Below are 12,574 nucleotides of genomic sequence, written 5' to 3'. Positions count from 1 at the left end.
GGCATCGAGGGTGTTTATCAAAGCACGGTTCATAACAACGAAAGCTGGAAACAACCTCAACGTCCTTCAGTAGAGGGATGATTAAACTGTGCCACAACCGTGCTTTGAAATATCACGCGGCTGTTAAAAGAGAACAAGCTACTTCTAGACGTGCCCCCGGGAAAGATCTTCATGTATTGCTCGTTAAAAAAAAGGATAAAAATAACAACAATTGGATCACGTTCGTACAAATAGATTCCTGCAGACATGGCTATACGCTGTTTATGTACATTTGTATATAAATGCATATAAAGGGTCCGGAAGGATCCAAATCTGAAAAACATTTGTGTGTACCTCTGGAGAGGAGAGTTGGAATGGCTGAAAGAATTTCTGGGAGGCTTTATATGTATTGTATGAATTTTAAAAAACGAGAACGGGCTTTTGAATGACTTGTATACTTAAAACAACTTAAAATGGAAAAGAAGTAAAACATACTCTTTACAAAATATTCAAACAGGATAGAGGAATGTAGTCTGTGATACCACCCCGCCCCCCCCCCGGGGAAGAGAATGAAGTACTGTCTAATTTTTCAGATTTTTTCCTCTCTGAATATACAAATGCACGTATGACAGGAAAAATTGTTATTTTAACCACCCCTCCCCCCCACTGCCTTCTAAGGAAGAGAAGTCCTGATTAATGGGGAATCTTTGTTTCCTGCGTGAGTTCCAGTTGAGGAAATGTAAGCTGGAGGAAGCTAGCGCATTCTGGACAGCCTGAGACCCTGGAGAAAATTCTCCAGCTGGAGAGACGGACAGGCTGCTGTGGTGGCTGGGCGGGAGGATGCTGAGATGAGAAGATGCGTCCAGTGGCATTTGGGGTTGTTTTTGAAAGTGTGATGCGCTCTAAGTGCGATGTTGTGACTTTCCTTTCCCATCCCCCATCCAAAAACTTTAATAAATTATGCATTGATCACCCATGCTCATGTGAGAAGAATTTTGTTTTCATGAAGTGGGAAGATCCTATGGATAGGAAATTCCAAAGTGAGGCTTCAAACTAAGATGGGGATTTTCAAAGAGAGTGGCCACAAACCGGGTAGAGGCTTTAAAAATCCACACAGAAGAGAGACGGGATGAAGAGGGTAGAGATGAGAAGGGTGGTGAGAAGGATTTTTGGAGAAAGCCTTTGGAAAGCTGTGCATTCACGCTCCCCTCTTCCTTCACAAAACTAGGCAGAGGACCGCTGGGGGAGCTCAGTGCGTGTCCCTATAAGGAGCAGATGCGGTGGACCAGGCCACCTGGGAAGTCTGGAGGGCAGGGTCCAGGCTGATGTGTGCTTCCTAGGTGGAGCCAGGATGAGGAGTCCCTGCTGACACCATGGATTCCCTGGACCAGATGGCCCACGCAGAAGAGAGATCCAGCCCAGGTCCACCTTGACTCCTATCTGCGCAGGGCCATGGGACTCCAACAGGGAGAGGCCATGGGGCATGGGCTGCTGAGCGGGGGAGTGGGCAGTCCAAGGACGCACTCCAAGGGCCCCCCAAAGGGGACCTACGTGGGGGCGAGGGGAAACGTCTGATTTATGAACGAGATGGAAATGTTGAGGCCTCTACTCGACTGAACCTCCTCATATCTGAATTGAAAGAGGATGTTGGCGGTTTAGAGAGAGACCTAGGTTTTTGTGACCTAGAAGTGAGCCAAAAAGTCACAGGCCCTGGCAGAGCTTTCACGGGGCCACGAAGTTCACCTCTGACCGCACTGGAAGGTGGGGTGGGAGACAAAGCGGATGATTCCTGGTGAGATCTCGTGAGTTCTGCTTTTTTAGTGTTCCGGTTACACACACACAAATACATGATTTATGTGATAATTTTGACGCAAAAAATACCATCTCATACTATAATTCTGTCCTAAACTTGGTTTTCCACTTAATAAGTCACCAGCCTCTTTGCAGATCAGTTTTTCTGGATCCACCTTATTCTCTATAACTCTTTCATAGGTATCCTTAACATTCCTCGACTGAGGAGCTCTGAGGCTGTCCCCGTTTCCCGCTGTTGAACACTCTGCTGAAAGCAATATCCTCGGACACACCTCCGTGGGCACCCAGACCATAGGGTGGCCTTGTCCTCTAGGGCTTTGCTGAGAAGGCTTTCTAGATTTGGGTGGACTGGAAAGTGGGGCTCAGTGGTGACTGTCAACAGGATAAGTTCCCAGTGGTGGAATTGCTTATGATGATAAAAACAACTGGTTCTAGAATGGGCCCCTTGGTTATCAAGGGCTATGATAGGCCTGGATCCTCACCAGCCCCTGAGAGGTTGACAGAGAGGTGGCTGCCCATTTCACAGATGGGGAGTTGGTTTGGGGCAGACAGGTGATGGAGATGCTGCAGTCAGCGGCTGGAGGGCTCAGACCCTAACCCCAGGACCACAGGAGAGAAGAGGGGTAGGCTGGGCACTGGACAGTGAAGAAGGTGCTCCTGGAGTTAATGGCGGCTCTTGGATTCATGGCTTGTGGCTGCAAGCGGTTCTCCTAGGCTTGCAAGTAAGTGGGAGCTAGTAGAGGCTGCCCTGGAGATACCCTGTCTCTACTCAGGGGAGAAGGATAAACTCCAGGCCCAGTGATGGAGGTGTAGACGGAACGCTGACTGTGGCAGGGACCCTCTCCTCCCTGGCATGCTCCCCTGTGCTGGATTTGGCTGGAATGTGATTCCCGGGGCTGGAGTGGCAGCCCACCCCCAGCCCTGCCTCCCGGGTCAGGCTCTTGGGGCTATCTCCTAACACGAGCGCCAACTGTCCTGCTCTCTGTGGTCAGAAAGTGCCCCCTACTCCCTTCCTTTTTCCTTCTACCTCACCAGGCACGAAGCAGAACATCCTGGTGGCAGAGAAAGCCCTTACTCAATGTCTAGACCCCTGGTGCTGCACAGGTACAGGCTGGGCCAGTTTGCGAGATGGGTAGCCCTGTGCTATGCTGGAGCTGCCCTGCAGGGGGCTTGGAGACCTGCCCACCCTTCGCAGACCCCACCTCTTGGGGGTATGGGCAGCTGTGTCCAGAAATCCAGCAGCCCACATGGAGCGGGGACAGAGGGCCACATCCGCCCTACAGATGTGCTTGATCCTGACAGTGTCGCAAAAAATCAAATGAGTCATCACATGTAAAAGCTATGAAACGTCACATAAAAATCTGAATCTCTCTAAAAATCCTAACCTCTGCAGCGCTGGCCCTGCATTCCTGCCTAGCGCACCTGTTGGAGCTGGGGAGCCACTGCTCCTCTCATCAGGCATGTGCCCTCCAGTTTGCTTCAGTCCCCACCCCTCCCTCATGCTTCCTTCTGGCCCTGGCAGGCACTTGTGTTTGCCTCCCCTTATTTGAAGTCTCGCAAGTCTTGGTTTGAAGCCCAACTCTTCCAAGAAAAAGCTTTCCGACTTTGGGCAATGACGTAACCTCTCTGGGCCTCAGTTTCTCCTTCTGTAAAGTGGGGATACCTACACCTACCTTACAGGGCTGTTGTAAGGATTTAGCAGGATGGGTGTGGATTGCACTGTGAGAGCGCTACACTACGTGACACTTGTACTATGATGCTGTCCACGGCTCTGTGGCCAAGACCCTTGTCCCTCTCCTCTCTCCTCGGGTGTCCTGTGTCATTCTAGCAGCCCGAGAGATCCCGTCTCCCGGAAAGTCTCTCCAGGCGACCTTGGGAAGGAGCGCCTACCTTCCTGGACAGGAGGTAGCGGGTGGAAAGTGGGTTTGGCTGCAGCTGATGAAAGGCTGGGATTGGAGGGGGATGGGACAGACATCAAACAGGCAGAACCGATGCTGGGAAAGCTCGAGCTGTTTTCGAGGGGGTGGGGAACTGAGAGCCCGGCTGGAGCTGCTAAAATTACGGTGAGGGCTCCGGAGAGGGGCCCCTGGCTTTCAAAGGCTCATTAGACCATCAGAGACAAGAGGCGTAATGAAGGCCTCTCTGTGGCAGGCCGGGCTGCCGGCTGGGCTGAGCAGGCAGGCAGCGCCAGGCCGGCCCGCAGCAAAGGGCTTCGGAGGCAGGACAATTTCATCTCTCACATCCTTCCCTTTGGTCTCTGTCTGTGCAGGAGGAGGGAGGGAAAGGGAGTGGGCTGGGGGAAAGGCTTTCAAAGAAGGCTGGGGAGAAAAAAAGGCCGAAACACCCAGTCCTTGGATCTCAAATTGCCTCTCCAGAGAAGTCTTTCTTCGCACATTGTTAGGATTTAGAGAAAAAAGACTCCGGGGAAGGGGCTGGGCTGGAGCCTGGAGGGAGGGGGCAGAAGCCAACAGCTCGGGGCAGGGGCAGAGGTCAGAGGTCCAGGTGGCCAGAGATGTGAGTCGTAGCTAAAACACTTGGTGACCCGAGTTTAAATGCCAGATGTGTCACTTATTGCTAGGATGGCCTTGCTGAGTATGGAGCCTTCCTGAGCCTCAGATGTCTCCTCTTCACGGGAGGCTGGGACAATTAAATTAGATAATGGCTGTGACGTACAGAGCACCGTGCTTGGCAGACACTTAAGTGCTCAGTAAACACTGTCCCCTAGTGACCTCCTCCTACCATCCACCAGCAAGGATGTGCTAAGTCAACTTCCTGTGAGCAATCGAATGGGCAGGGGTGTTGCGTCACAGGTGGTACAGCTATGGGCAATGTCTTCACCTCTCCAGCCTGCTCATAGGACCTGGGGTGCACCTGCTGCCTCTCACAGTCATGGACACAGACCAGGATTCAAGCTTGGGGGACCATGGAATGTTCCCTGAGGGACAAGAAAGGATCCTCAGGGAGCGAGAGAGGAACAGGCACAGCAGGGGCCTGAGCTTGGGCCTTCTGTGCCAAGGCCTGAGGATGTGGGGACTTGCCTGGCTCCCTAAATACCCCAGAGCCGTGGCCAAGGTGTTGCCCTTACCTGGCGATGACAAAGAGGACACAGCTGACACCCAGGTAGGCGAGGAGCACGTACATCCAGATGTCAGGGGACAGGGGGTTGAGGAAGGAGAAGACACTGGGGTTGGTGCCATTGGGCTTGCGGTAGAGGATGCTCACACCGAGCGTCATGAAGGGCTTGGAGAAGTCGATGGCCTTCTCCCGGACGTGGGTGATGGTCAGGGGGGCCACGGCCAGATCTGCCTTCTGCAATGAGAGACAGACAGACAGACAGACAGATAATGAGCAAAGCCTAAGACTAGCAGTGGACAGAATACTCTCTCGGAGTGGAGTCTGTTGCCTGGACCCTGGGTCATTTGATCACTCTTTAGTTTCAATATTTACTAACTGTTCTTCTGAGATAGGCCATGCCCAGGGGGCTGGGGAGACAATGGTGAATGAGACTTACCCTCTGTTCTCCAAGAGCTCATGACCTAGAAGAAGAGGATGGCAGCACGAACACGCAAGAATGGAACCCTAGGAAGGCTATAACCCATGCGGTCCAATAACAGTGCTTTGTCAAATAAAGACAGTTTAGCAACTTGCGAACATTTCAACCACTCATCTTCTTTATTTGTGACCTTCAAACACCTTGAAGAGGACACAGAATCCGCAACAACCCTTATTGAAATCTGTTTTCCTCTCCTATCCACTTCTTGACCGCTTCACCCCATTCTGGATGTTCTATATATCCTAAAAGCCCCCAAAACCAGTTGGGCAAAAATAATACCTTCCTTGGAGGGAGGGGGGAGGGAAGAAATTAAACAGGTGAGTCCAGAGCCCTTGTTAATAGGTGAGGGCAGGGAAGAGAGCAGAGCAGAGGAGGAGAGGAGAGAGGGGGGGAAGGCTAGGAAGGTTCACGTGCTGATAAATTTTAGCCCATCACAATTTTAAGGAGGGAAATAATTAAAGTTCTTTCTCTTTGGTCTGAGCTTTTCCTGATTAAAAATCTACCATCCCTCATTCCCGTCTTTCCAGCCTCACCCCCGACTCTCCTCCTACATGAGGCCCCATTTAACTGTTTCCTGTTTACCACGTTCCCCTCTTCACCTCCATGCTTTGCACACTCTGTGCCCTGTTGAGAATGCCTCTCCCTGCTGTCTAACTCTTACCACCTTCCATATTCCTTTGCACATGCTACCTCTTCCAAGAAGCCCTCCCTGATAGCCTCCAATTCTAAACTCCCAGGAAGCTCGCTCCGTCCGCTGGTAAGGTCCTAACCTCTGTTCAGTTGGAATGGCAGTATGGGCAGCCATGTGACCTTTGCTCTTACCTGCTTATTTACCTGTTGAGTTCCTAAGCTCAGCTGGGACGGTGGCTGACTTACTGTTTCGTTTCTCCAGTCCCAAGCCCCATCTCAGCCTCTGTAATATTTGTTAATTCATAATGTTTCCCTCTGAGAAGCTGCCCCTTGGGCTCCTGTGGATATTTACCTATCAGAATGTGAACCAAGTTACTCCTTCCTTTCTTCAGGTGGGCAGGACAGAAAGGGAGGCTGGGTCCTAAAGACCAGCCCTAAAGACCCTTTATCTAAGACCTCTGAGACTCCCTCCCAAGGCAATAGTCTCTAAGCAGCCATCTACTGGCTTGGTCCAGCTTCATTCATTCATTCATTCATTCATTCATTCATTCCTTGTTTTATGAGATCCACTAGGCACTAGGGATACAGAGCTGAGCCAAAGAGACCCCGTACAAACCCCATGGTTTCTGCCCTCATGGGGCTTACAGTCTCGTGGGGGAGATAAACACGAATCGAATTGTTTACGAACGGGTAGCTGTCAACACTATCTCTGACTTCACCAATCTTAGAATAGAAACCAGCAACCAAGTTGAAATCAGACTTCAAGGAGGGGAGGTACGGGCAGAACCCCAGCTCCTAAACACCTTCGCAGGTGCCCCAGGCTGGGGGCGCTCCAGACACACCACCCTGATATGGCTCACCCCAGTGGTTCTTCTTCTAACAGCAGCCCCACAGCCAATAAATGACATTTGGAGCCCAGGGAGTCAGTGAGTTTTGAACCCGGGAAAAACAGGGAGCTGGAGCCTAGCACCAAGGACGTTTCAGACTGGGACCTTCCTTTTGTAAATTTCCGAATGTATGAGTTGGAACTTGCCTAGCTTTGAAGGCAGAGGAAGAAATGGGCAGCCGCTGCCACCCTAGCTCCCTACAGCCCTCTCAGTTCAGGGTGTGTACAGAGGAGAGCCGCAAAAGGAGAGAGAGCTATCAGGGGATGTGCAGAGGGGCTAATGTGCACTTGCTTAAGACCTACTGGGCGCCATCAGAGATGCAGGGATGAGCAACAGACCCAGCCTCTGTTCTCCCGGAGCTTCTGGTTGAGTGAGCCCCTGTTGGGGACTGTGGATGGGACTCCAAGTGGGTGGGAGTCAAGGTGGGGCCCCCTGGAAGGTCCCTCTCAGTCCTGAAGTTCTAGGATCTTCTATAATGTTGGCATGACCGGGTGTCATGGGCTTTCGATTCTAGAACTTGGCCTCACCCGGCCTTGTCCCTTCAAATCACATGGCTTTGGGAGGCTCTGTTCTGATGCCAAAGTCATCCTCGCTGTTCAGAATGCATTTGGAACTGGTCTCTGGAAATGGCCTCTGAGGCTTGGAGTGGATTCTTGGGAAGAACCTCAAAATCACTGGTGGCAAATCTTCCTTTGAGTTTTGATGGCAAGTTGGATGAAGGCATTAGTTACTGGGGGGCTCAAAGTGTTTGCGGCCAATGCTTGTCCCACCAGAAGTGTTCCAGGATTGGCAAGGAAGCCAACCACAGGGCAACAGGCCTTCTTTCTTCCCCAGGACCCTCTCGGAGGCTTAAGAATCTGCCCGCCAGCCTTTCTGCTCTCTGCTGTAACAGGGTTGGGAGGCGGGGGCATCTGCGGCATTCTGTGCCTACAGCAGCAAGACAACTGGTCAACCTGACCTTCTTCATGGGGAATTTTTTTTTTTTTTTTTTAAGATTTTATTTTTTCCTTTTTCTCCCCAAAGCCCCCGGTACATAGTTGTGTATTCTTCGTTGTGGGTTCTTCTAGTTGTGGCATGTGGGACGCTGCCTCAGCGTGGTCTGATGAGCAGTGCCATGTCCGCGCCCAGGATTCGAACCAACGAAACACTGGGCCGCCTGCAGCGGAGCGCGCGAACTTAACCACTCGGCCACGGGGCCAGCCCCCTTCATGGGGAATTTTGATGTGTGTTCTCTCTCAGGCTCTTCAGTAAAGCTGGAGTTCTCCACTTTGATTTTGGTTTAGGCAGGAAATACTACATTTCACCATTGGTTATTATTTCCCTGAAAAAGGCATTTTTTTGTCCAACTTCCCTTGAAAGAGCAGAACAGATGTCAAGCCTTTGCTGTTTCAGTTCATTACTCAGAATGAAAGACCCAATCTTGGCAGGCTCCTCCCGCTTGTGCAAGTTTTCTTTGAGGATGCTTCATAAAATCACAGGCTGTCAGAACTGGACAAGAGAACTTCAAGAACATCTATTCCAACCCTATATTTTTTATAGAGGGAAACTGAGGCTCAGAGAAGGTCCAAGGTCTTTGCTGTCGTATTTACAGTAATCACATCCTTGAACAAACCAAACCTCTGACTGGTCCGACACAGTCGTTGGACTTATGGGTGGTTCGTGGGTTCCTCCTGCCTCACTGAGGACCGTTCCATACCTTTTCTAAACCTTTGGACCAGGGCAAGATGGCCCTTCCAGGACATTACTTCAGCCCCATAAGCAGCTTTCCACGTACCAGGAATCTGTCAGGACCCGCCTGGCTCCAGCCTCTCCGCCTTCTCAGTCCTTGCATGAGGCCACTCGGCCCCAACCACTCTACCAAATTCCCAGCAACCAGAAGTGAAGGCAAGAACGAGTCAACCAGCTACACTCCATATTTTGGCCCTTAGCATCCAGCCACCTTGGTTGCTGGTTGGACCCTAGCCTTTTTCCCCAGAGTTAAACCTTGATAACCTCCTACCGGGTCCAAAGAACAGACTTGTGACTGTGGTCCCAGTTCTGACAACGTATCACTGATAAGCTTTCTCCTGGGACAGCGGTCCTCCCCAGGGACTAAGATCTGCCCCCTTGAGCCCCAGCTTGCTCCCTGTGTCTGGTGTCCCTGTTGGCTCTTGCCTACTTGGGTTCCCAAGTATGGTCTGCACCAGATTCCCCATCTCTGTGCTCTGCCTCTTGGCCGGGATCCTCCAGGGAATCCAGTTGCTCAGATTATGACCTGCTATAGTTAAAACAGTAAGGAGTGCTATTATTCATGGGTGCTTCTTGTACACCAAGCGTCGCCAAGTGTGCCAGCCTTAAGCGATCCTCCCAGCAGCCCCGTGAGACAGTAAATGTTATCACCACATTTCAGACGAGGGTTCTGTGGCTCAGTCAGGCTGGGAGGCTTGTTCAAGCTGCTGAGCAGCTGAGCTGTACTTGGACACAGTTCCCTGTGACTTCAAAGCCCAACGTTTTGCCATACAAGCCACATGGAGAGGGTTGAATTGTGTCCCCTCCCCAACCAAGATGTTCAAGTCTTAACCCCTGGTACCTGTGAATGCAGCTTTATTTGGAAATAGGGTGTTTGCGGAAGTAATCGAGTTAAGATGTAGTCACAGTGGATTGGGGGGAGCCCTAAATCCAAGATTGGAGTCCTTATAGAAGAGGAGAGGATGCACAGATACACACAGAGAACAAGGCCATGTGATGATGGAGGCGGAGACCAGAGTGATGCAGCTACAAGCCAAGGAATTCCAAGGATTGCCGGTCACACCGGAAGCTAGGACAGAGGCACGGGACAGATTTTCCCTCAGTCTCCAAAAGGAACCAACCCTGCTCACACCTTGATTTCTGACTTCTGGCCTCTAGAACTGAGAGAGAATACATTTTGATTGTTTTAAGCCCCCCACTTTGTGGTCTTTTGTTCCAGCAGCCCCAGGAAACTCACTCACCTGCTGCTCAGCCCCTGGGCAGGATGCCTGGAGCTCCTTCCTCCTCCCGCTGCTGGTCCCCCCAGCGCCTGTGCCATTCCGAGGGGCAGGCTTTACGGCTGGGTCCACTCTGCCCTGTCCTGAGCCCAAGCTGCCTTCCCAGAGACCTGAACTTGACTCTGGCTCCTGACCATGACAGCCCCTGGGCCTCCCCACCATAGACTTCCCATCGCTTGGTCAGGCTCGGGAGCCCTGTGGCTGCAGGAACATGCTGATTCGGCCCCGCTCCCCTCCAGATCCTTCTGCTTCCATAGCCACCCAAGGAAGCCAGTCTCACTCCTGCCACTCATGTAGGACCTGTGCTCGGGGCTCTTCCTGCTGGCTTTCTGCCCACACCTCTGATATGTCGTATCCATGGAATTCACTTTCTTCTCTTTTCCTAAAGTGGTGTTTCTCTGGCTGGGATCTTTCCCCATTCCCAATGCTGCTTAATACATGCCAAGATTTCCCTCTGCCCTTAGGATGAAAAATTCTTATCATGGGTTCCTTAAGTCATTCATGATCTAGCCAGCGCTGTCCAATAGAACTTTCTGCAACGATGGAAATGTTCTATATCTTTGCTGTCCAATATGGTAACCACTAGCCACACGTGGCCATCAAGAAATGGAAATGTGGCTTGTGTAACTGAAGAACTGAATGTAAACTTTAATGAATTTTAAATTAAATAATTTCAACTAATTTTAATTAATTTATGTTTGAATGTAAATAACTCCATGTGGCTAGCGGCAACGGCGTCAGAAAGCGAACATCTAGCTGGTCTGCCTTCCCAGCCTTTCCTGCCACTACGTTCCCCTCGTCCTCTTCCTACTGGCTTCTTTCAGCCCGTGTTCTCCCTCACCTCAGGACCTTTGCACAGTACTTTTCTCTCCCTGGAACTTCCTCCTCCCCACATTCTTTGTCTAGCTAATGCCTGCTTCTCCTTCAGATCTCAGCTCAAACATCACTTCCACAGACAAAATCCTCGAAGGAAATCAGGGCTCTCTGGTGGTTACCTGCGTGGCACCAGGTATTTTTGCTCCTAGCGTGGATCAGAGTGTGATTTTAGAGGCAGGGGGCGATTTCTCCCCCACTGGAACATAAGCTCATGAGAGCAGGCTCTGAGCATGTGTCTTTTTTCTACTCTATGTCCCACGCCCAGCACGGTGCCTGGCCCAGAGCAGGCTCTCGGTAGACAGTTGGGGCCTGAAGGAATGGGGATGTTGCTGGTTTAGGAGAGACATCCGGCAAGCATGTCCTCAGAGCCAGCTGGCGGAGCACACGGCAGTTCACAAGAGGGCAGAGCAAGTCACAGACAGCGTCTGCTGATGACCCCCCAGCCTCCAGACTTAAGAAAACACAGTGCACCTTGAAAGGCCCTAGACATTAGCCTGACAACCAACAGCCTCAACAACCCTGAATAAAGAGGAAATGAGTGCTAGTAAATTCACGAGGTCAACGGATGGGTCCACCACCAGCACCTGAGATTCGCACGCTGGCTCCCTAAGCTGATGGCAGCCTCACGGCCTGACAGCGAGGAATGATGCCACGCCACTGCTCAGCCAGGGAGAATCGCCGAGTCCCCAGTCGCTGCAGGCTGCACCTCGGTCCTTAGGAAGGATGCGCGGGTCCTTCCTGCTTCATGGCCACGTGGGCCCCGGGGACGGATGCACCACAGCTCCACCCCCTATCACTAGGGTTCTCCTCCCCAACCCCATAGGGCCCCACAGGTAGCATCGGCCCAGACAGGCTCTGCCCAGCAAAGCCCAAGGAGCTGGAGGCAGCGAACACCCCTCCCGACCCCACAGGCTGTCGGGTCCTAGTTATATGCTCCCACAGCCCCCAGGACGGCTCCTCAGTGCCCTGACCACGACTGAACTCTTATTTGTAAGTCACTGTTTAACATCTAGCTCCTCCGCTGGTCCAGGAGCTCCAGGAAGGCAGGGACTCAGCCCATTTCCCTCATGATGCATCTCTAGCATTAGCACAAAGCCCGGGGCTCAGAAGCGGCTCAGGAAAGTTTTGTGGGAGAACTGAGCATCAAAGTACCCCCATGGTCCTGATCAAGCCTTACCCCAGCCTAGTAGGCTGAGCTCTGGTCTCAGTTTCCCTGCTCTGCACTCCCATTCTTTCTGAAGCCACACTGACCCCCGCCAGTCTGCCTGGGTCCTGCCCCCTGCCTGTCCTCCCCAGCCTCCCTCCAGAGTTTGGACCCTGCTCCCTTGGCCCTGGCCCCTGGTGGGCCCCTTTACTTCTGACTTATCAGTGGTCTCTAGCATTCACTGATAGCCCTCACCTGTCCTCATGGGCCTCCTCAGGCAGGTCCTAGCGACATCTTCAGCTCCTCAGCGCTTCCCAACCACCCTGAGCTACCTGGCTCCCCTGGGGAGGGTCCACCTTTGCGGTCCATCTGTTTCACCTGCCCCCAGCCTGTCCTGCTCCATCCAGGACTCTGCCTCGCCCCCAGGCAAGCTCCCAGCATGCCTTGCTTTGAAGTGTCCTGGCCCAGGCTGGGGGAGAGAGCATGGGCAGAGCCTCCCCTTGCAGACACAGGTTGGACCCAATGCATACAGGCCAGAACCAAGGTCTGTTCCCTGGTTGGGAGGCAGATGGGACACAGTGGGATGATGAGGGTTTGTCTTTGAGACCAGATCTTCCTGTCACACCTGCCAGCCTACCTGGAGGCTGGGAGACCAGAGAGCAGTCTCATGGCCATGAGAGGTGTTGGG

General features: G+C 52.2%; 1 protein-coding gene across 2 annotated transcripts in view; it reads right to left on the bottom strand.

Moving 5' to 3' along the window:
• GRIK3 (glutamate ionotropic receptor kainate type subunit 3) overlaps positions 1 to 12,574 on the bottom strand; it is a 215,776-nt gene that overhangs the window by 19,476 nt on the left and 183,726 nt on the right. For both annotated transcript variants that reach the window (XM_070594328.1, XM_070594317.1), the window contains exon 11: positions 4,877 to 5,100. In XM_070594328.1, coding sequence (XP_070450429.1) covers positions 4,877 to 5,100 — 224 coding nt within the window. The remainder of the gene's footprint in view (positions 1 to 4,876; positions 5,101 to 12,574) is intronic.

The sequence above is a fragment of the Equus przewalskii genome, chromosome 2 (genome assembly GCF_037783145.1).
Source record: "Equus przewalskii isolate Varuska chromosome 2, EquPr2, whole genome shotgun sequence".
Classification (NCBI taxonomy): domain Eukaryota; kingdom Metazoa; phylum Chordata; class Mammalia; order Perissodactyla; family Equidae; genus Equus; species Equus przewalskii.
The sequence above is the reverse complement of the archived record's forward strand: the minus strand, read 5'-3'. Positions and strand labels throughout refer to the sequence as shown.